Source organism: Ochotona curzoniae, unplaced genomic scaffold, assembly GCF_017591425.1.
Source record: "Ochotona curzoniae isolate NIBS_2020 unplaced genomic scaffold, NIBS_Ocur_1.0 scaffold_274, whole genome shotgun sequence".
NCBI classification, from domain to species: domain Eukaryota; kingdom Metazoa; phylum Chordata; class Mammalia; order Lagomorpha; family Ochotonidae; genus Ochotona; species Ochotona curzoniae.
Genome location: NW_024467101.1, coordinates 11814873 through 11838155, shown reverse-complemented (window position 1 = coordinate 11838155; position 23283 = coordinate 11814873). Strand labels below are relative to the sequence as shown.

At 51.8% G+C, this 23283-nt stretch overlaps 2 protein-coding genes across 5 annotated transcripts in view; one reads left to right on the top strand and one right to left on the bottom strand.

Moving 5' to 3' along the window:
• The window catches only part of SART3 (spliceosome associated factor 3, U4/U6 recycling protein), a 33523-nt gene extending 17212 nt beyond the window's left edge, over positions 1-16311 (top strand). For 2 of the 4 annotated variants that reach the window (XM_041003500.1, XM_041003501.1), the window contains exons 7-19: positions 665-820; positions 2113-2251; positions 2645-2752; positions 3644-3721; positions 3838-3896; positions 4931-5040; positions 7711-7823; positions 8825-8901; positions 9313-9481; positions 11775-12223; positions 13337-13489; positions 14541-14731; positions 15307-16311. In XM_041003500.1, the coding sequence (XP_040859434.1) occupies positions 665-820; positions 2113-2251; positions 2645-2752; positions 3644-3721; positions 3838-3896; positions 4931-5040; positions 7711-7823; positions 8825-8901; positions 9313-9481; positions 11775-12223; positions 13337-13489; positions 14541-14731; positions 15307-15484 (1980 nt within the window). In that variant the 3' untranslated portion in view covers positions 15485-16311. Of the gene's footprint in view, positions 1-664; positions 821-2112; positions 2252-2644; positions 2753-3643; positions 3722-3837; positions 3897-4930; positions 5041-7710; positions 7824-8824; positions 8902-9312; positions 9482-11774; positions 12224-13336; positions 13490-14540; positions 14732-15306 lie in introns of those variants that run through there. The other 2 variants (XM_041003503.1, XM_041003502.1) reach the window with 2 other exon arrangements.
• Positions 16312-17992: 1681 nt separating this feature from the next.
• Positions 17993-22964, bottom strand: FICD (FIC domain protein adenylyltransferase). Its single transcript, XM_041003809.1, has 3 exons — positions 22883-22964; positions 21205-21677; positions 17993-20424 (listed from the first exon to the last, which is right to left on the bottom strand). Exons 2-3 carry the CDS (start codon positions 21503-21505, stop codon positions 19349-19351), a joined length of 1377 nt encoding a protein of 458 aa, XP_040859743.1. The 5' UTR covers positions 21506-21677; positions 22883-22964; the 3' UTR covers positions 17993-19348.
• Positions 22965-23283: the final 319 nt, after the last annotated feature.

The window sequence follows — 23283 nt, the reverse complement described above, 5'->3', positions numbered from 1 at the left end:
GGGCTCAGGGCTCTGAAATGCGGGCTTGGTCTGAGCAGGAACACTCTGGCAGCCTGCCGTGCCCCCGGCCTGTTCCCCTTCTTTCTTGTGAATTGTGTGTTGTTCTCATTTCCCTTATGGGCTCAGTGGAGTGTGTCTGATGCAAACAGATTGTTTGGGTATTCTCTCTGAAATGAATTTTGAGTGTGTGCTTCTGGGTAGAAAACATTCAGCACAGCTTCCACCTCTTCCGGTTCCGGAACCCTGGAGGAAGGGGTCTTTGGGCCCGGAAACTTGAACTAATACGAGGCTCCTGATCATCCTAGCCTGGATGCGTTCGGTCCACTCTGGAGGCTAAGAAAGCGATGAGTGTTCTGGAAGGCTGCGTGGCCATGGCCATTGGCCAAGGTGTTGCTGCTCCAGTCAATTCCTGGTTGATGGCAAGTTAAGTTCCCTGGCCTAGGGATGGATTTAGCACAAGGTCTTCTGTGACTTGGCACGCAGAGGCTGTGGGCCAGACTGGAAGCCTCTCAGTGCACCCATCAAAGTGTAGTCGCTGGGACAGCTGTGCTTCTTGCCTTGGGTAGCTGACTCGCCAACAGTTACTTTTATACTGAAGATGTTTTGTGCTTCCACAGTATCCCGTAACTCAGTTCACCTTCCATGCGATTTCCTTGTGCTCCAGCTGCAAGCAGAGGCGCCGAGACTGGCAGAATATCAAGCGTACATCGACTTTGAGATGAAAATTGGTGATCCTGCTCGGATTCAGTTGATCTTTGAGCGTGCCCTGGTTGAAAACTGCCTCGTCCCAGACTTATGGATCCGTTACAGTCAGTACCTAGTAAGATAATTATCCTGATGTTACTTCATTTCCAATAAGGTCGAATCTAAAGTATGCCAGGGGTAGTGGCATGCTGTACCCTCTGCCTCTTTGCCAGGTCCTGTGGGTGGTTCTCTAGGGCTTTTTTTTTTTCCCTAAAGATTTCACTTGAAAGGCAGAGTTACAGAGAGAGAAAAAGACAAGAGTCACGCGTCTGCTGATTCACTCTCCACATGGTTGCAACAGCCAGAGCTAGGCTGATCCGAAGCCAGAAACAAAAAGCTTCTTCCACTTCTCCCATGTGGATGCAGGAGTCCAAGGCCTAGGCCATTTTCAACTGTTTTCCCAGTCTGTAAGCGGAGCTGGACCAGAAGTGGAACAGCTGGCACTTAAACCAGAGTCCATATGGAATGCTGGCACTGCAGGTGGACGATTAGGCTGTGTGCCATTGCATTGGCCCCTCTGTTAGTGCTTTAAGGCCATTGAGACGGACCGTTTGGCTCTGTGGAGGGCTTTGTCATGCAACAGTTGTGTTTTTTTTTTTTTTTTAGCTGTGGATCATGGAAAAATCAGCCAGATTGGTAAACAAACCCTTTAAACTCCTTCAGCTACCTTCATTAAGGACTCTTGTGTAATTTCGTGGCCTCTGATATCCACACTGCCCTCTGCCCTCTTCCATGTTGTTTTGGAGTAAGCCTGTCAGTCTTGTCTCTGCTGCACATTTCAGGGAGTATGTAAAAGAACCCTTATGCAGGGCCCAAGTGACCTGCACACACTGCGACTGGCTGATGTCTCCTGCGGCTGCTTCAGTCCGTGATTGTTCCTCTTCCCCTCCTCTCTTCCCTCTTTGTAAGATATCTTTGTTGAAGAAACCAGGTCACAAAAAATACTTCTACAGATTTATTTATTTTTATTGGAAAGTCAGATTTACAGAGAGGAGAGACAGAGAGAAAGATCTTCCATCTGCTGGTTCACTCCCCAAGTGGCCGCAAACATTAGAGCTGAGCTGATCTGAAGCCAGGAGCCAGGAGTTTTTTCCAGGTCTTCTACGCAGGCGCAGGGTCCCATCATTGACTGCTTTCCCATGCCACAAGCAGGGAGCAAGATGGGAAGTGGAGCATTTGGGACGCGAACTGGCACCCATATGGGATCCCAACACTTGCAAGGCAAGGATTTTAGCTACTAGGCTACTGCAAGGCCCACAGAAGATGCTTTTAAGGACTTTTTGTCCTTTGGTTGTGCCATTGGTGTCTGTGGGTGGTATAATCGTAATGATGAACATCGTCTCCTAATCCTGGGGCGCTTTGTCACAGGACCGGCAACTGAAGGTGAAGGATTTGGTTTTGTCTGTACATAGCCGTGCTGTCAGAAACTGCCCTTGGACTGTTGCCCTGTGGACTCGGTACCTCTTGGCCATGGAGAGACACGGAGTTGATCATCAAGTGATTTCTGGTGAGGCCATTATTTGGGACAAATGCTAAGTTTCCCTGTGTGAGAATAGGCTGTTATGGGTTTTGACAAAGCCATGTGGTGTTGCTTTGGGGGTTTCTCTGGGATGTTGAGTATTGGTGACAAAGGGCTACGTTGAGCCCTTAATGGTTTTGGCCTCTTGGAGCTTTTAAACGTTTTCTAAGACTTTGGGGTCTTTTCTCCGGTGATCCCTGGGCAGGCCCTTGTGGAGTGAGTTTTCTGGAGGATCCAGTGTGTGGGGTGCTCTGACAGTCTGTTCCACAGTTTTATGTCTTGTTGTTATGGTTATATAGAAGGTTAGCATTTAGTAGAGTTTGGTAACTTTATGTTTTGTTTGTGAATTGACACCCCATCTTGATTTTTCTCCAACTCCAGTGACCTTCGAGAAAGCTTTGAATGCCGGCTTCATCCAGGCCACTGATTATGTGGAGATATGGCAGGCCTACCTTGACTACCTGAGGCGGAGGGTTGATTTCAAGCAAGGTATTCAACTGCATGTGCTTCCTTTCAGAACAGAACTTTTAAAATATTTTGTGATGAGATGGCCCAGTTCCCTAAATATATGGAGTTTGGGTCAAGACCAGCTGTTTATAACTTTGCCTTCCCAGGAATTGTAACTATATGTGTCTTTAACAAGATGAACTTTGGATACTGAAGGAAGAAAATAGCCATATGTGTTTTGTCCTCTCCTGTAGTTTTTAAAATTTCCCTTGTCATTTTTCACTTCTTATTTTTAAAAAAAGATTAATTTATTTAATTTGAATGTTATAGAGATGGTCCACCTGCTTGTTCCTTCCCCAGATGATTGCAGTGACCAGGTCTGGGCCAGGCCAAAGCCAGGAGCCTGAAACTCGTTTGGGTCTCTCATGTGGGTGTCAGGGACCCACCTATTCATGCTGCTTTCCCGGGTGCATTGTTAGTGGCAAGCTAGAGTGAAGTAGAGCATCCAGGACTCTAACCCATCATTGCTCAAATGGGATGCTGGTTTGCAGGCAGCAGCTTAGTCAGCTGCACTGTAGTGCCAGCCCCCTTATGTTTCAGGTCTGTTCCTTTTACATATTGTACATAGTTCTTTAAATAGAACTGCTGTGTTTTTTTTAAGTCTTTGAACTCTTATAGGGCTCCCTGCTTTCCTCTTCTCCCAAACACTATTCTCCCCGTCTCCCCCCCCCCAAAAAAAAAAAAACCCAAAAAGAGGAACTGCCCTCTGTCCCAGTTTCTTTCTCCCCAGCTTTGTGTTTAGGCACCGGCAGGTTGATTTTTGTATTTGTCTCCTGTATGATGACACATTTGTGGTGGGGTCTCCTAGTGGTTTACTGGAGGGCATAGGGCATGCTTTGTGGCTTCATAGTCTTTCCCTGCCGTTTCTGACAGACTCCAGTAAAGAGCTGGAAGAGCTGCGCTCCACCTTCTCCCGGGCCTTGGAGCATCTGCAGCAGGAGGTGGAAGAGCGTGAGTCTGGCCCAGCCTCTTCCCTGCCCATTGCCTTGCCTGTTCCTGGTTCCTCTCCAGCCAGGGGCTGGCTGTCTCCAGGCCTTTTTTAACGTTGACTACTTCCCTTCTTGAAGGTTTCAATGAAAGTGGAGATCCAAGCTGCATGATTATGCAGAACTGGGCCAGGATTGAGGTAAATGCTTTTGATAATTCCATAGGTTTCAGCCATCTGTTTTTTGTTTTTAAACTTACAAAGTGATCAAATCTATTTAAAAGGTGAGTGATTCACAGACAAACATGGGCTATGTTCAGGAATAGAGTGAGCAAGGAAGGGAAAAAAGAGAGAGAGAGAGAGGAAGGAAGGGAGTATGTATCTTCTCTCCAGTATATCTGGAGGAAGAAGGAGTCAGCATCCTATTAAACCTACATGAAAATCGAGCCGGAATCCCAGGTTATGATGTGCAAGGTGCTGTTGTCTGCTACGGGAATTTCTGTCTTGGTGAAAATAGCCACCTCCAGCTAGTTCTTGTGCAGCAGTTGGCATAGGCCAGCTAGTTGTGTGTTGATTTTTCTCATCTTGCTCTCTGGTGCCCTTGTGGTACACCCTGTGGAATGCTGAGTGCCAGCACATTAGTGGGTACCTGGTGAATGAGGTAGACAGACTTGCTGTTGAAGGCGGACCATTGGCCAAATAATGAGTGCATGATGTAAGTTGTTGTCACTGGGCCAAGGCTGCCAGCACAGAGACACACAAGCCTGTCCTTGATCAAGTGAGAGTCAGGCTGAAGAAGCTGACATTTGTCAGGTCACTTCCTGGGTGGAGTGTCAGTGTGGCAAGAACCGAGGCTCAGAGACGGTAGGTGATTTGCCCAAGCCGAGGAGTTTATAGGAGGCAGCCAGCTTTTAATACAAGATTGACCTTTCTCTCTCCACATTGCCTCGCTAACACTGGTGGTTAGGCTTGATGAAGAATCACACAGCAGTGAGTGTGTATGGTGCTGTCTGTTCGCAGAGCTGAAGGCATGGTGTTGGCCTCTTGTCACAGTAGAAAGGCCAGGACAGTTGGCTTCTAGGGAGCCTGGGGAGTGTCCAGGGTTTGTGTAATGCCAGTGGGCCCAGGGGCTCCTCTTGTATGTCTGTCTGAAGGATGTTGAGGGCCAGGTACTGTGGGATGGGTGCTGTGACCGAAAGCTCAGGTCCTTTCTAACTCAACCTACCGCATTTTAGGCTCGACTGTGCAATAACATGCAGAAAGCTCGGGAACTCTGGGATAGCATCATGACCAAAGGAAATGCCAAGTATGCCAACATGTGGCTTGAATACTACAACCTAGAAAGGTAACAGCCTGTGGAGGGGGGTGGGAAGCAGAGCTTGTTAGGTATGCACCTGCCCTCAGTCCCAGCCGACTTCCTCTGGCTTGAGCTTGTGCCTCAGGCTGGCCTGCCTCTCTTCATGCTGGTGTCTGATTAATGGTGCATTCTTACTAGGCAAATGTGGGAGTAATATTTGTGTCAAAGGCTCTTACAGCCCTGTATTTCTTCTTCTTTCCTTTTTTTTTTTTTTTCCCACTTTTGGACCAGAATGTTTTAATTTTACTTTTTTTCTTTAATGTCTTTTTATGGAAAAGTGCAAAATCTTAAAAAAACAAAGTGGGAAAAGATTTCAGTTGGTTTGCAGAGACTGCCCCAGATGCACCCCATTTTAGGCTATGATCTTTGAGACTCTCTCATGCTCAAACTTTTAAAAAGTGATGGTGCAAAAATAGCATATGTGTAGTTGACATATATCATCACTTTTAAAAACTGAACAAGGATAGTGGGGATATTTATCAGATGGAGACTATACAAAGAATACAACCAGCTTAGATAAAACTGAGTAACTTAAAAACTTTATTTTTTAAGTTAAAAATGATAAATCCACAGCATGTAATATCAATAGTTTGTTTATTAATTTGGGAAAATTAATTAATTTGGGAAAATGTGTTTTCCAAACCCAGAATAACTGAGGGAGGAAAATGGCACGTTTTATGTCCTTGCAAATGTCTCCAGTCTGGCTCGGTGAGGACAGCTGAACCCCCCTGAGTTTCTGCCCTTGGTCTCTCGTGCTGTGCTGTCTGCACTGAAGAGAAGCTTGGTCTTACACAGAGAAGAGGTTAGGGAAGAGAGGGGGGTTTCAGAACTCCGTCCAGATTGATGTGGCTGTTCTTTCCTGCAGCAAAACTCAGCAAGTGTTTTTTTTTTTTTTTTTTAATAGTATTGAATTAATCTTTAAGGTTTATTTATTTTTATTGGAAAGGCAAATTTACAGAGAGAAGGAGATTCAGAAAGGAAGATCTTCTGTCCACTGGTTAACTCCCCAAGTAGTTGCAGTGGCTGAAACTGAGCTGATCTGAAGCAAGGAGCTTCTTCCATGTCTCCCATGTGGGCGCCTTTGGACTTTGGGCTGTCCTCTGCCACTTTCCCAGGACACAAGCAGGGAGCTAGATAGAAAGCAGAACAGCTGGGGCATGAACTGGCACCAATATGGGATCCTGGAACTTTGCAAAACGAGCATTTAGTCACTGAGCCATTATGCTGGGCCCAAGTGGTTATTTCTTAAAAGGATGCTTGCCATCTGGAGTCTGAAACTCTGTTACAGAGTTTTTCCCCAGCTGTCAGTGCTATCTGTTTGTCTGCTTTGTGCCTAGATCCTGTGTTGGGCATTGTTTTTGTTTGTTTGTTTTGCTTTGTTTGTTTGCCAAATCTGGATGGGTTGAGTTGTCTGCTCTTTCGGATGTTGACGTTGCATTGTACGGTAGCCCGAAGCCCCATTTGGTCATACCCTCCCTGATCTCAGCAGAGCGGTGTAAGCAGGAAGCTGTCCCACTCACAGTGCCAGATAGGAGCTTCTCAGAACTCCAGTTTTCACTTGCAACTTGAATTTTACCACCTGCAGTGAGTGACACAGGATGTCAGTAGTTCTGCATGAGGTTGCAGGCTCACTTGCCGGATACCCAGGGTCCCGGTGGCTTGTTATTCAGCCGTCCTTTCAAGTAGAAGTGGTGTTGCCTGAGAGAAGTGACTCGTTGAGCCTGCGACTACAGCGACGGTGTACACGTTTCTCTGCAACAGCCCCTGTGCTCGGTGCACAGAAGGCCCTGCGTGTATTTTTTTTTTTTTGTCACATGGTGTCTGGGAAAGATTTGCATTGCCTTGCCTGGGGCAGGGCCACTGTTGCCCTTGATGCACAGTGAACAAGCCCAGGGATGCTTGGGCACTGTTGGGAAGGAAGAGGCAGTGAGCGTCCATCTGTTACCTCACTCCTGACAATAGTTGGAGCTGAGCCAGGCTGAAGGCAGGAGCCCAGTGCTCCTCCTGGGTCTTCCCTGTGGAAGGTAGGATCCCAGTCACTTCAACCATCACCTGTTGCTTCTCAGATTGTACAATAGCAGGAAGTTGAGAGCAGAGCCAGGACTTGGATCCAGGTGCTCTGATAATGGGGCATGGATGTCTTTGCCAAATGTGCGGCCCCTCTGTCCCACCCCATCCCCTGCTGGCTGAAGGTGTCCCTGGAAGGTTGGGCTGGTGCATGAGTCATTCTTGCTGCTCCAGTTCTTTTCTGGGTACTCTAATGCGGATGACTTACTTCATGTTATGATCATCAGTGTACTTCTCGCTGTTGATGGAGACATGTAGCAGTTCCCTGGCTTAGTGATTCTCCCTGGGGTAGGACTGCGCAGTGGAGTCTCAGAGGGTTTCGTCAGGTTCATTCACCCCATCCAACCCCATGTTCCACATGTGATGCTGTGAAGACCAAAGGCCCAGGGATCGACTCCTGTCCTGGTGCATTTTCTAGTGGCAGTGAAGGGAATGGATGCCTTAGAGAGCCTTTTTTTGTGTTGGAAGGGGGAGGGTCTCCTCAGAAGTGTAAGTCATGGGAGAGCAGTTCCCTGTGAGAAGGTGGCCTCTGTCTGCCGCTGCCTTCTGCCGGGTGTCACAGCAACAACGACTGTTTGTTCTCTGCCCTAGGGCGCACGGGGACACCCAGCACTGCCGGAAGGCTCTGCACCGGGCCGTTCAGTGCACCAGCGACTACCCCGAGCACGTCTGTGACGTGCTGCTCACCATGGAGAGAACAGAAGGTGGGGCCCTCTGGGGTTGATGCAGAGGCACTGCCCTGCCTGTGTGCTGTGTCGTTAGATCTCCCAGAGTGCTCGCCAGGAGGAGTCTTGGTGGTGTTAGCCCGGGTTGCCTGAATTCCCTGTGGTCGGGGCTGGCATCTGTGCTGTAGGACACCTGGTGGCAGGCTTGGCCTATACACACTGGAGGCCAGGAGCCCCCACCCAGCCCTGTGTGATGACCCAGACTTTGCCAATGCCATTTGGTGGACAAGATGACCCAGTTGGGAGTCACTGCCGTGGCACAGCATGTGCACAGCAAAGGGACTCGGACAGGCACAGCCCACATCTTTGGTTGCGTATGTGTGCTGCCAGTTGCGTTCTAGAGCTTTCAGTGTTAAGCTGTAGAGCTAGAACCGTTAGAGCAAATGTGAATTTTTCAAATGCCCAAACTAAGAAGAGAAGGTCAAAGATTTATTGATCTGAAAGGCAGAGTGACAGAGAGATCTTCCATCTACTGGTTCACTCCTCAAATGGCTACAATAGCCAGGTTGGACCACACTGAAGTCCAGAGTCGGGAAGAGTCAGGAAGAGTCAGGAATGTGTCTGGAGTCTGGATGACCGGTAACCTGAGTACTGTCATTCTGCTTCCCAAGGGCATTAGCAGTTAGCTAACCAGAAGCTGTGCAGCTGTTATGCCAACTGGCATTCCGATAGGAAATGCATGTATCCCAGGCTGCAGCAGCTTAACTCACCAGCACGGCACCCACCCCCGAATTCAGTCTTAGTATGCATGTATCTTTTGCAGTAGAATGCTTTCATTAGCTTTGCCATTGAGAGCCCGTAATAGGTCATATTCGGTCTTGATAAACGTGAGGCTGACGTGAGTAGAATTCTCCTGGACCAGCTGTTGGTCCAGTCCTCATTGAGGAGAGAGAGCCCCTCCAGTGTGTGGGGAAGTTGAGTGTGTTTTAGGCTATGCCCTTCAAGGACAGAAAGAGGACTCGTTTTGCTTCTCTGTCCAGGTACTCTGGAAGACTGGGATATAGCTGTCCAGAAAACCGAGACCCGATTGGCGCGTGTGAATGAGCAGAGGATGAAGGTGATGGCGGTGTCTGTGTGAACTCCAAGCCTGTCTTGGTTGCCTCTTAGGCTGATTTGAAACTGACGGAACTTTCCCATATATGGGGTCTGTGGGTTGGGCCCTGGGAAGAGTCCTTCTTTGACTGACTTAGTGGAATGTGACCCCTGCTGCCTGTGAGGGCCCTGGTTGGTAGTGCCTCGCCGCTCTCTCTGGGTAAGTGGTGTTGAGGATGTTGCTGAAGGCCTCACGGGCAGCGTCCCAGCAAGCCCCCATGGCCCTGGCAGTGGGCTCTTGCCAGCAGGGTCTTCTGAGTCTTTCTCATTATCTCCTGTTTTTCATATGGGACTTGGGGTCCACTCTGTCCCCCATGAGTCAGGACAGTTAACCAAACTACTGCGTCCAGCCAACCATCCTCTTCCCGGTCATCAGGCTGCAGAGAAGGAAGCAGCCCTCGCCCAGCAGGAAGAGGAAAAGGCGGAACAGCGGAAGAAGGCCCGGGCTGAGAAGAAGGCGCTGAAGAAGAAGAAGAAGGCCAGAGGTGGCGACAAACGGCACGCCGAGGAGGATGACGAGAAGGAGTGGGGTGATGAGGACGAAGGTGAGCCACATGTGAGAGCGCCTGTCCTACAAAGGCGTGGGCTGAGGGAGGCGGCAGAAACGGGCCTCAGCTTTGTGTCATGAACTTTGTGCGAGGACCCCGACCTGGACCCATTCCTGCTCCCGAATCCTCAGGCCCAATTCCTGGTGTTCTTGGGATAGGAGGAGCCGGTTCAGGGTCTCGTGCTGCCTGGAGCTGTCCCTCTGTTGAATCTTGAATCTCCTTCAGTGTGGACCACTCCTTAGGTGTTCTTTGGCCCTGTGACTGTCCTGCTTTTCAGGCAGCCAGTGCTTCAGAGAGCACCTTCTGTGGGTAAAGCTGTGTGTCTTGGCCGGAGCTCCCTGGAGTGAGGCTGTGTCCTTCTCATTGTGTCCACCAGGTGGTGCACGATTGCAGCTTGTCATCGCTAGGGACTGGCATGTTTGTCACATGACCAGGATGGTGCTTGCTGTTTTCTCTGTTGTGAGGCTGCTTGTAGATGGAGGGTTGCGTCATTCTCTGAACCTAGGTCAGTGTTCTAGTCCTCAGGAAACTTCCAGATGATGGAATGCTATGATGCTATTCTGTGGGTTTGTGGATTCCTGTTTTTTTCAACAGTTATCTGTTACGGAAGTTACTTATGTTGATGCTGTATTTCTCTGATTTGTCTAGCAAGAGTCTCTTTGAGCTGTCATTGGCCCACAACATCCAGGGCCACCTGTGCTTTCTGTGGTTCAGCCCTCGATCCACCCCTTTTCCAAGGTTCCTCTGAGGGGTGACTGGTACAGAGGGTGCTGGAGGGCGCTGGGGGGCGCTGGAGGGCGCTGGAGGGCTCACGAGGGCTCACTGCTGTTGATCTGAGCCTCGTGGGTTGTTGGAGCTAGGGGGATTGTGTGTGTACGCGCATGCACACATTTGCATGTGTACATTGAAGCCACCAGTCCACATTGATTGCCAAGTTCCAGTTTGGCACTGCAGGGTTCATTCTGGTTTTCTTGCTTTTGCTCTTGGCAGTGTCCTTCTCTGCCTCCCTTATCCTTAGTATCCCTGTGCCATCATCCTCTGCACATGGGGCCCTTCCGGCTCTGCTTGGCCTCCACTGCCCAGCCCATGTGCTGCCTGTCACGGACACCTTCCTCGTCTGCTTGGTTTCCACACCTTCCCTAGGCCATCGCCCCCGTGTGCATCCCCTCTCCACTTGGGGTCCTGTGTCCTTTACCAGGTCCATCCCCTGCACCACACTGCTGCCCCCACCCTGCAGTGTCTGCCTCCCTTGGCGCCACTTCATGAGTGTGACTTGGTAGGATTTTCCAGTCATTTTGACTTTTTATCCACACAATTTCAAGGATGGGCAGATGGAGGCCTGATTTATATCAGCAGTCACTCAAGGTGGATTGTTTCTAGACACTGAAGAAGCACACTTCCTCCTGTGTCAGCCAGAGGGCAGTAGTAATGCAGCTGTCATTCAGTCAACCTTCCTCCCACACCTTGTGTGGGTCTTCAGAAATGGCTGAGGGCAGCACACTGCCCCTCAGCTCCAAGGTTAGCAGGGTAAGGCCCATGTGGCCGGGGCACAGTGCTGTGTCATCAGGATGGGGACAGACAGTTATGATGTAGGTGAAGGGAGGCTGTGGCTTGGCTAGGAGGACTCTGCAAGGGAAGCAGTTTGGCTTGTGGGGCTGGGAAGAGAGATTGAGAAGTAGGGCGGCAGAGATGGGGTTGCAGGGCAACCAGAGTCAATGAGGCATGCAGGCACACTTTTGTGAAGTGCAGGTGACAACAGAAGGCCAGTGACGGTGCTGGGCTTGCCAACCAGGCCCAGTCTGAGACAATGTTAAATGCTGTGTCCTTAGGCTCCAGGGGAAGGCAGGTTCTAGAAGCAGGACTTGCACCAGAGGCACTGTGCTGCCACTGTAGATGGCAGAGGGGTGGGTTGAAGAGAGCTGCCAGGCTCTCTGAAGGGTTGGGGACCCTGTGAAGAGGTTTAGAGAACACACCCTCCATGGGGGCTGCCTAGGGTGGGCCCTGGGGCACGTACGTCTCTCAGTTGTTTCTGCGTAGACTCCCAAGTCCCATCCCACCCTCCTGGCCCCGATCTGTGGGAGAGGGCGCTGAATTTGTCCTTTGAAATGTCAGATCTCATGCGATTAAGAGTGGATAAGGGGAGGGATGCTATTTCACTTACCCTCGTTGGGGGACAGATCAGGAGAATTTTCTGAGTCCCACAGGACACTGTCAGGGCCTGGCCATTTGTGGGAACGAGTGTGCCTAGGTGGTCTTTAACCATGGCTGCTTTTCTTTGGGAAACCTGCAGAGCAGCCTGCCAAGCGCAGGAAGGTGGAGAACAGCACCCCCTTGACCAGCGCCATACAGGATGGAGCCCAGGAAGCAGAGGCGGCTGGGACGCCTGTCGACGTTGACCCCCCTTCCAAGCAGAAGGAGAAGGCTGCCTCCCTGAAGAGGGACATGCCCAAGGTGCTCCACGACAGCAGCAAGGACAGTGTCACCGTCTTTGTCAGCAACCTGCCCTACAGCCTGGGGGAGCCTGACGAGAAGCTCAGGCCACTTTTTGAGGCCTGCGGGGAGGTGGCTGAGATCCGCCCCATCTTCAGCAACCGCGGGGACTTCCGGGGCTACTGCTACGTGGAGTTCAAAGAAGAGAAAGCTGCCCTGCAGGCACTGGAGTTGGACCGGAAGAGTGTGGAAGGGAGGCCAATGTTTGTTTCCCCCTGTGTGGATAAGAGCAAAAACCCCAATTTTAAGGTATGGTTCTGGACAAAATGCCTTTAGTGTGGTGTTGCTTCAGACAAATGAAACCCCTTGTTCTTGCAGCACTCATGTTTAGAGTATACAGCGAGGGGTTGTTTGTTATTACTATTTTAAATTTTAAAAGGCAGTGTTACCATCTTCCATCTGACTGTGATGGGCCAGGCTGAAGCCAGGGGCCTGAAACTCTTACCTTGTTTTCCCACATGGATGTGGGGACCCCAACCCCTTTGACCATCCTCTACTGCTTTCTCAGGCACATTAACAGGGAGCTGGATTAGAAGAGAAGCTATTGGGACTTGAACTGCTGGCCTTATGGAATGCTGGCATTGTAGGCAGTGGCTTAACTCACTGTCTGCAGTGCTAACCCTTCTTATACAGAGTTTGTTTGTTTAAGATTTATTTTACTTGGAAAGTCAAGACTTATAGCTAGTCCCCAAATTACTGCAGCAACAGGAACTGAGCTGATCCACAGTCAGGATCTGAGGCCTTTTCCAGGTTCTCCCACAGGGGTGTAGGGGCCTAAGTACCTGGGCCATCCTCCGCTGTTTGCCCCAGCTGGATTGGAAGTGGAGTACTTGGGACATGAACCAGCACCCATATGGGATGCCAGTACCACAGCTGGAGCATTGTTAGTTTACTAGGCCACTATGCCGGCCCCTATACAGAGGTTTTACACCCTGTTAGCTACTGAACTTCCACGGGAAGCAGGCCTGTTGAGCTGGTTGCTTGAGGTTTGACACAAGGCCTGGCCATTGCAAACTTGTATTAGGTGGCTCAGTAATGACAATAAAATTAGGAACTGTAACCACAACTATTTGTCACTGAGTGCTGAGTGGTGACCAGAGCTTGTGTTACCTCATTGGACTATCACCCTAGCCCTGGTGCCTGTTTCTGTTCCTGCCATTTCCGGAGGGGGTGGAAGAAGCCTCGAGAGGCCGAGTGATTTGTCCCTGTGTCTGTAGTAGCGAGTGTCTGAGCCCAGATCTGGGACTGGTCTGCCTGGACGATGCTCATGTGGGCAGTGCTCATGCGGGTTGGTGTGCCAGGCATGGCCAGAATAATGCCTCTTCCCTCCCTCCCTCCCTTGCTTCTTGTCTCCTTGTGTAGGTGTTCAGGTACAGCACCGCCCTGGAGAAACACAAGCTGTTCATCTCGGGCCTGCCTTTCTCCTGCACTAAAGAGGAGCTGGAGGACATCTGCAAGGCTCACGGCACTGTCAAGGACCTCAGGCTGGTCACCAACCGCGCTGGCAAACCCAAGGTCAGCGGGGGCACACAGTGCTTGCCGACTGCTGCTGGGAGGTTATCTGTTCTAGAGTGGTTCCTGGTTCACCTGCTGAGAAACTAGTAAACAAGTGCTAGTTTAGTGGGAAGGTGTACACACTGGCTCTACTTGGTGCAAAGGCAGTTGTTTTTTTCCATATTTGTTTGTATATTTGGAAAGCAATGGCAGAGATGGAGTCCGGTGGGGAGGGAGAGGTGTCTTTCATCCACTGGCTCATTTCCCAAATGTCCATATCAGCCAGCACAGTCTGTAGCTCCATCTAGGTCTGCCAAGTGCGTGGTGTGACTGAAGTGTTGGGTCCATTAATGTGCTGCCCCCTAGGCAGGGAGCTGGATTGAAAGTGCAGTGCAGCCTGAACTCAAACTGACCCTCGGATGTGGGATGCTGGTGTCCCAAGTGGTGGTATAATCTGTGACAGCACAACATGTGCCCACGTAGTCAGATGAAACTGTTTGCAGCTGTCTGTATTAAAAAGGAATAAGGCATTTAGAGAACAAGTTAATCATAAAGGCATAAGGGCCACAGTATGGACTCCTGGCTGGAGGGAGGGGAGGGGGACAGTTGTGGCCAGAGGTCTTCGGATGTTGGGGGGTCCCTCCTCTGTGGTTGCTTCTGCTCTGCCTGTGTCCTCATGGGGCACTTATTACCACATCCTCCCTTCTGGCCCACTCTCGCTCCCTTCTGCATTTCATGATTCTGGGTCACCTCTGAATCCTTTGCCTGCGGCAAGCCATCCACACAGGTGAAGAATCAAAGAGTGTGACATGAAGGAAGACGTTAGGGCTCCCTGGGCACCAGGGCTGCTCATGTGTGTGTGTGGCTCAGTCCACCTGCTCAGTTTCTCTGTTTTCACTTCAGGAGGAAGCACGAGGTGATGTGAACTTAGTCATTCACCGCAGTGGAGGACAGGGGTAGGGCGGGGAAGCTGGAGACAGGTGCAGCGGTCGGGAGGGAAGCCAGCTCTGCACCGGTCGTGGCTTTCCTGGGTGTACAGCAGCTAACCTGGCTCTCGTCATGCCTCTTTCAGGGCCTGGCCTATGTGGAGTATGAAAACGAATCCCAGGCATCGCAGGCTGTGATGAAGATGGACGGCATGACCATCAGAGAGAACGTCATCAAAGTGGCGATCAGCAACCCCCCTCAAAGGAAGGCTCCAGAGAAGCCGGAGGCCAGGAAAGCGCCGGGTGGCTCCCTGGTGCCGCGGCAGATATACGGAGCGTGAGTGTTCTGGCCAGTGGCTGTCCATGCAGGGGTAGACCAGGCCCCTCTGGGTCCGTTAATGAAATGAGGTGGGACCGACCATATGGCCTGCTCTTCTGGAAGTGAGCTCTGTGGTTCTGCTGGGCAAGTCCAGGAAGGAGCTCCCGGAAATGGGCCCTGCCTCTTGGTTGCCAGGACAAGCGTTCAGGTGTTTTGAAGGCAGGCATTATTTCCCCTTTTCTTTGCTTGCTGGTTACCATGGAGCCTGATGCCTGTGTTTGCTGGCCTAAGGCTGCAGTCCCTGCCTGATAGAGCAGGCTGCTGTGGGGAGGTTTCAAGAGGTGGTAGCTGATTTTCTCCGCCCCGACTGCTGCAATTACTAAGAGCTGGAACTGGCCAGTTAGTGAAGACTGCAAAGCTTACTGTAGTGGTTTTTAGGTGACAGACGGAATTACAAGGACAGGAATTTTCTGATGGGTTTTCATTCTCATCTTTTAACTTTACCTGATGTAAAGTGATCCTGGCTTATTTCCAGTTACCTTGGGGATGTGACTCATGGCTTTGAAGGGCTCATTCAGTGTTTGCTTTTCCAGGCGGGGGAAGGGCAGGACCCAGCTCTCTCTGCTGCCCCGAGCCCTGCAACGCCCAAGTGCTGCTGCTTCTCAGGCCGAGAACGGCCCTGGCCCACGTCCAGCTGCTGCCACCTCCGAGGCCACAGAGGCACCCAAGATGTCCAATGCTGATTTTGCCAAGTTGCTTCTCAGAAAGTGAATGGGACACTGCAACGGACAGGAAAGCCCTTTTCACTGGCCAGGCAGACCGTCTGCCATCCAGTGACACCCTGCGAGTGGAAGCGCCTGGCCCAGCGTCCACCCAGGACCACAGGGCCTCCTCTGGCTGGGGCCCAAGGGGAAGGTGTTGTGCTCCCTCACATTGAGGGCGACAGCAGAAGCGTGGTCTCCGCAGCGTGACCTGGGACATGGGTGTCTTCCAGGGCGAGGAGCAGGTGCACCCAGAGCAGCTCGGAGACCCACTTGTCGAAACGCTCTGGCCCTTTTTCTAAAGACACTTCTCTCATACCCCGCACAGCGTATGTGCCCGTCACTCTTTTAATTTTTAAAAGGTGTAATGGCAGATGCTAGTAATTCACCAGAACAGCCTATTTTAGTAACGGGTGGGAGTAGGGGAGGTCACGTAAAACATTAGATGAAGCTTTGTTCAAGGGCGCTGTGCGTTTTTCTATTATGTCTTTGTAAATGACACCTCAGCCTGTGGTTTTCTGTTTCCTAAAAGCAGAGTATCACTGTGTGTGTTTCGTACAGGCGGCTGTGTGCCACCTGCTGCGTGTGCCACCCGCTGCAGGCACTTCCTTTGCCTGGTGATTGGCTTTTTTTGTCTAAACTGAGTTTCAGCTCTTTGGTTTTGTTTAAACACCATGTCAAGTGCAAACTTAAATCCTCCCCATTTAGCTTTGTTTATTAAACCGAGGTTCTCATAAAACTTGTCGCTGAGTGGTGCTCAGGTGGACGGTCAGCAGGGCTGTCGTTTGAACAAGGCGCACCATGCCGTAGCTGTAAATAGAACTTTTCTAAGTCACATCTTGTGGTCACTTTGATTTACATCATTTCAACTGTGATGGGTCTTCGGTTTTTACCCTCAGTCAGCAGCCATTTGGTACTTCAGTTTTTCAATTTTTTTGTATTGTTTTTATTGTACTTTTATTGCTTTGGAAGCAGCATTGTCAGTTTCAGTAAGGAGACCAACATTCTAAAGGCACTGGAGAAAGAAATCGCGATCTTTTTAAACAGTATTTTCTTTTATTTTTAAAAAGATTTACTTATTTTTATTGAAAAGGCAGATTTACAAAGAGGAGAGACAGATCTTCTGTCCACTGATACATTACCCAAGCGACTGCAATGGCTGGAGCTAAGCTGATCTGAAGCCAGGAGCCTGGAGCCTCTTCCAGGTCTCCCATGTGGGTGCAGGGTCCCAAGGTCTTGGGCTGTCCTCGACTGCTTTCTCAGGCTACAAGCAGGGAGCTGGATGGGAAATAGAACATCCGGGAATAGAACTGGCGCTCATATGGGATGCCCAGCACATGCAAGGCGAGTTGCAATAGCCACTAGGTTATTGTGCCATGCCATTAAACAGTACTAAATAAGTAGAGAGAGAGAGAGAGAGCTCCTGTCTGTTAACTTTTCTCCGTCAATGCCCACAGTGGCTGCTGGGGCGGGGCTGGGACTGAAGCTTGATCTGCGACTACAGTCCAGGTCTCCCATGTGGGTGGGTGGTCAGGAGCTCAGGCACTTGAGCCATCACTTGCTGTTTCCCCAGAGTCTACATCAGCATGAGGCTGGAGTCAGTAGCCGGGTTCTCTGATGTGGCACACGAGCACCTTAACTGCTAGGTGACCACCTGCATCCCCGGGGACTGCTTCTTTATATGTATTGCAAGTTGGTTCTCCATTTGTCTGTTTTTAGTTCTGTCCCCCAGAATTTTTAGCATAAAAAGCAGACAATAGTAGCAATACCAGCTCTTGAGTTGCCCACCGTCAGGTCATCAGCATTTCGCAGCTCACACTCGCCTCTCTTTGCTTGCCTCCTGCCTCTTCTATGACAGGGACCACAGCACTTACCCATAAGTGCTGGAGCTGATGTTCCTCAGGTAAGGACACAGGCCGTAGCTTATCAGCTGTCCCAGTCAGTGCTAGCATCCCTGCCTGTAAATTATTGATTGGTGAGCCTCCTTCCTCTTGTAAAATTTAAGTTCTCACTCGCCTTTTGTTCACACGTTTTCAGGAACAACCTGTAAGTGGAGCGAGAGAAGCGGCTCTGGGTGCGCATGGGGAGCCCTGGTGGCTGGGGACCCGACCCTGGAAAAGCCTGCAATGTTCCTGCTGCTATAGGGCATAGCAAGGCTTTCCTCTGTGCATCCTGGTCATCCTTTGGTTCTGTATCTGTTGGCCAGCTTGTTCCTCAGGGAATCTTTGAAGGCTCCAGCAGGACCCAGTTTTGGTTGAGGGGGTTGACTGTTGTGGAAATGGAGCTCCCGGGATGGAGGCACAGGCTCCTCTCCCTTCCTTAAAACCTGAGGATAAACACCCAGTGGTTATCTCTGTAGCTAGTTGGGTCTTTGTAGAACAGGCACTCATCCCTGCCAACCTTTCTCAAGTTTACCCAACTAGTTCCATCTTGTTTGCCTGTCGAAGTTACCAGGGGAGGATCTGTTCAGCCTATGAGACATCTTGAATAAAGCAGCAAAGTCTGACATTTATGTAATAAAATACTTTATTAGGACCAGTATTATGTTAAAATAACACCCTTCACAAATAACTAAAGTGCAAATTCTGTGGTACAAAGCAAATACTTGTGTCAGACTTCAATTGTCTGCTTACAAAACTAAAGCAGGATATAGTAAAGGTTTAAGAAATACCTGCGGCAGCATCAAAACAGCAAAAACATTTCTTAGAAAGTCTTGGCTATCACTTGGAGCTACTTCCTACCCCTCTTCAACTTTTCTTAACCTTCCAGAAAAGTACTCTGCAATCTATATGACTGCATAACTGCACAGATGCTTGCTCTATCAGAGTGGTGCCCTTGGCAGCTGAAGTCGGAGGCAGCTCCGTACAGCGCCCAACGCGTGGACACTGGCAGCCCAGCACCCAGCATCGCCAGTCCTCTCCTGGGTATAGCCCCGTGGTCCTGACTGGCAGTAGCTGTGTGTATCAAAAGCCAAGGTTTATTCTGCTTCCCAAGATGACAACTTGGGAATTTGGCCATATCACATTGTACCATTTTACAAGATGCTAGGAAAATAAGGCCACTCCTGAGGCGCTGTGGGAGGGAAGGCAGGACATGACACACAGGTAAAGCGACACGGCCAAAGGGACAAGTGCTGCTTGCAAAGTGCTTGGTTCAGTGGAAGCTGACGCTGAAATGTTGCCCACCTCATGCCATCTGGTCTTGGCTGGGCTGCCTGGAGAGTGAAGGACAGACACACCCACTTGCATAGTGCCCAGGTTCCGGCCCGGTACTGCTGTGGGGTGGCAAACCCAGAGAACCCTCAGAAAAACACGATCTGAGTGGCTGTCAGGAAAGTGGGAAAGACAAAAATGTAAAGTTAACCTGGCGATTTTCATAGGAAAGAAAATCTCAATAAAGGAAAACAATAGCTTCTGGTGTTCAGATTGGCAAGCTAAACTGAAATAGTGCTCAGGGGCTTCTTGAAAACAAGCAGAAAATGTCAGAGCAAAACCTCTGTGAAAGGAGCTTATAACCTTCTCACCCCGATCCAGGTTCTCCCACTGACAAGGAGTGCTCACTTCCCAGTGAAAGCCACACCTCTCAGACCTTGTCCCTCTCCTCCATCTTAGTGCAAATTCTGCTCCAGAACCCAGGTTCTGGTCCCATAGGCGCATCGTCCCCTCGGAAGTGTGCTGGGAAAAATCAGCAGGCCAGGGGCCGCGTGACTGGTAATGGGAAAGACAATAAATAACGGCTGAATTATAAATTATCTTGAAGACAAGCCTTAATAATTTAGTTTTTCCATTTTTACCTTAAAAAAAAAAGTTTGGAGGTAAAGACTGTTTAGGGACCCCTCTTGCTTTGGGAAGTGCTGAGGGAGAAACAGACAGGGTCAGGGCTTCACAGGAAGCGTCTCCTTCAACCTAGAGTGATTGGGCTTGGCTTCCGGCAGCGCCACCGCATGCTCCGTTGTAGCGAACAGGAGCGTGTCCAGCATGGTCTCGGTGCACTGGGCAACAAAGCGGATGAAGGGCCTCACGTCGCCCTCATTGGCCACTTCCAGCACATGATAGTACTCGGATCTCTGCTCCTTGCGGATGGTGATGGGAGGGTAGCCCGCTTGCATGAGAATGAGGTTCATGAGCAGGCGTGAGGTCCTGCCGTTGCCATCGATGAAGGGGTGGATGTAGACAAGCTTGTAGTGGGCGAGAGCGGCAAACTCCACTGGGTGCAGGTGAGTGGCATCCTCAGAGTTGAGCCACTGGATGAACTCCTCCATCTGCTTTTCCACTTCCTGGGGGTGGGGAGGGATGTGGTGGCCCACCAGCACCTGCGTTGTCCGAAAACGGCCGGCTTCCACAGGATCTACGTACCCCAGCACCCGCCGGTGGATCTCCCGCACGTCGGTGATGGTGACAGAGCCTATACGGGACACCAGTGTGGTGTTGATGTACTTCATGGCTGCGTGCAGGCCGATGACCTCGTTCTGCTCCTCCAGGCTCTTCCCTGGCACAGCATAGCGGGTCTCCAGGATGTGCCTGATCTCTGAGAGGGTGAGGGTATTGCCCTCGATGGCGACCGTGTGGTAGATGTGGTGATAGTACGTCTCCTCCATGACCCTGCGCAGGGCCGAGCTACCCTTGGGGATGGCTGTGACCTTCTTGACCTTGCTGTCGATGATGCTGAAGTACCTCTGGTCGATCTCCTCCACCAGGGGCAGCGTACGGTCTCTGTGCACCAGTGCCTTCTCGTGGTAGGGTGCGATGGTCAGTGCCCGGGTGTACAGGTAATCTGCCTGGATGATGTCCTTGTCTTCCTCCGAGAAGATGCCGAACTCGGTGAGCGCATCTACCGAGTCTGGGTCCATTTTGAGCGCATGCAGGAACAGTTTGTGGGCTTTATCCCGCTTGCCATGGCGTTTCATTTCCAGGGCCTGGTTCAAGGCTGCTCTGGCCTCCAACTTAGCAGCTGCAAAAAGAGGCCAAGAGGTGTTGTCAGGGAGGGCAGGGTGCGGCCAGGAAGCTCACAGGAGTGTCACCTGAGCAGGGGTCCCACCACAGGTGGTCCTGCATGCATGTCCTCCCCAGCTCCCTGAGGGGAGGTGCTGGTCCTGGTCCATGTGTGCTCAGGGCTCCCTTGTCTGCTGCCCTGGTGTGGAAAGGCCCAGGTGAACAGCTGCCTTTCTTTCTGGCCCAGCTCCCACAGGAGTCGCTCCCGTTGCTGCTCCAGCTCTCCCCGTTCTGTGATGCCCATCCTGGCCAGTGTTAACAGTTGTCCGCTCCTGCTAGGCCCCTGGGAACCTCACAGCAGCCCTGCCTGCTCTGCTTTCAACCCAGTGGTTCCACCTGGCCAGCTGGGGGACAGGTGGCACAATCTGGAGGCATGCTTGGTTGCCACACTTGGGGGGGGGTATGCCACTGGCATCGGGTCAGGAGAGAGGTAGGGATGCCACTCCATACCCCCTAGGGCACGTTGACCTTCCTTGGGCGAAGGGTGAGGGTCTGAGGCCCTCCTTTCTTGGCCTCTACTGCACTTTACTTCCTCTAATGTCTCCAGGATCTCCCTCTCCATGCCCTCCTGGTGTGCTCGCACAGCCCTCTGCGCCTCACTCTGACCATGGTTTGCTCTAATCCCGTTGTAGGTTGTCCAGGCAGGCTGGGGGGGTGGTCTCAGGACCCAGAAGATCCTCTAGACAAAAAACAGCAGTGACTTTCAAAGCCCTGGGGACACACTGCCCAGCTGTCTTACCTGGGGAAGCCTTGGTCTTGAGCACCAGCAGCCCAGCATCCCTGGAGGAGACACTGAGCTCAGTGGACGGACTCGTGTGCTTGGTGACCACCTGCTGTGCTGTGTCCAGCTGGCTCCTGAGCAGGTAGAAGCCTTTGAGTATGGCCAGACACTGCTCCTCGACGGCCCCCAGTGGCAGCAACAGGGCCAGCAGGGACCCCAGCACTGTGCTGAGCAGCACCAGCCATAGGAAGCGGCTCCAGACCGAGACCCATTTTGGTTCTGTCGCAGCCATCAACGAAGCCATGGGCAGGAGCGTCATCTGGACTCCGGGAGGGGTCCCTTGTACATGTCCACAGCTGAGACGGTGGGATCTGCAAGGAGCCGAGGCTCATAGGAAGAGAGGCAGGGAAGTGGACACGTTCAGGGTGGTGCAGCTTTAGCGGCTAGGGGAATGGCGCGGGCTCCTCCTCTCACCTCTGTTCGCTGCAGATCTGGGGTGGGGGAGAAAGGTTAAGGAGTTGGGTGGGGGGAAGAGTAGGATCGTGCCGAAAATAATGGCCTGTCTCAGGCAAGTGGGGCTCTGAGAAGCCATGCCGACACCATTCCCCACTTCCGGGTTTCTTGAACACTTGATAGGTGCTAGACCCTGTGCTAAGCATTCACCCAGCCCTTCACGTGGACTAGGTCTCCCCTAGCCTTCAACAGCAACTCAAAGAGCCGGCGTGAGAGCCCCCCTACTCCTCAGATGAGAAAACAGGCAATCCCACCTGCCCAGAAACATCCAGTGAACAGTACCCCCCTATACCACCACAGATGCCCTGAACAGCCTCTGAATGCCCATTGTGAGGGAGGGAGATGTACCCCTAGACTGGCTCCAGCACCCCCTTGTCTCATTCCTTGGTGAATACAACTATTTATGCCACCTGGGTGCTGCTTTCTGTCCTCACCCCAATGCCCACCAAGCCACAATGCCCTCAGTGCTGATTCCCTGGCTGGCCCAACTCTGTCCAGCCAGGATGTGAAAGGTTGGCCAGCTGAATGTGTTCCTTGGAGGGGAGGAGTGGCTGGCCGCGTGAGCAGAGGGGCCAGGTATGCAAGTGCCATCATGCTAACAATAAGCATTTATTGGGCAACAATTATGGTAGCTAACAGCTTGTCGCACGCTATCTCCCCGAGTCCTCATGCCTGCCCTGTCGGAGGGGCAGCTATGGCTAACGCCATGTCACACGGAGGGAGGAGACCAGGCACACCAGATGACAGCTGGGGCGAAGGTCCTCGGAGGTACACAGTGGTACAGCAGCATGAGTCCAGAGACCCTGCCACCCTACAGTCTTAACCGCTTCCTGAGTACTGAGTAGCTAGCGATCGGGGCACCTGCTCGGGGCTCAGCCTCTTGGGGGAACCCGCTGTGGTCCCACAGCCTGCTCTAGCCGAGTGCAGGGGGGCGTTCTACGTGGGCCTCCTGAAGGACAGGGTCCTCTACCGACTGCAAAGGCCAGCCAGGAGTCCTCTGCTGCCAGGGGGGCGTGCATTCTGGGAGACGCGAGTCTCAAAATAGGAAACCAGGGCCAGATGGCCTCTGGAGGTCATTTTGCGGGAGCCGCTCCTATGCGAATCCCGCCCAGGGCTCGCGGCTGTGCAGCAACCCTCCCCTGGCTCGCTCCTCCCGGGCCCTAAAGGTTCTCCCAGCCCTCACCGCTCGCGGCTCGGATAGGGCCTTCCCGGCGGCTGATGAGCGATCGCACTCCGCGGGGTCGTCAGTTCCCGGGACCTTCTTCGCCGCCGGCCTTTTGGCCCCGCCCTTGGAGACTCATCATTGGACGAGTCCTCACCTTGGTCGAGGCCGATTGGCTTTCCTCAATTGTCCGTCCCTCGCATTTCCGGGTTCCAGAGTCCGCGTCGACTTGCCCGGGAGAGTCTCGCCGTGGGCCACTCCTATTGGCTGTCTCTGGTGTTGTTCTCGTGCCGGCAACAGCCAATGAGCAGCGTGAGGGGCGGGGCCGAGGTCGCCCGCGGGAGAATTGCTTGTGGGAGAGACGCGGCCGGCGTGGCGTCTGTGTGAGGGTCTGCTGCTGCTCCCTGGTGTCCGTGCCCAGG

Coding starts and splice junctions, on each gene's coding strand:
- FICD (XM_041003809.1), bottom strand. CDS start 21,505: ATGACGCTCCTGCCCATGGCTTCGTTGATGGCTGCGACAGAACCAAAA. Junction 20,425..21,204: donor CAAGACCAAGGCTTCCCCAG/GTAAGACAGCTG, acceptor CTCTTTTTGCAG/CTGCTAAGTTGGAGGCCAGA.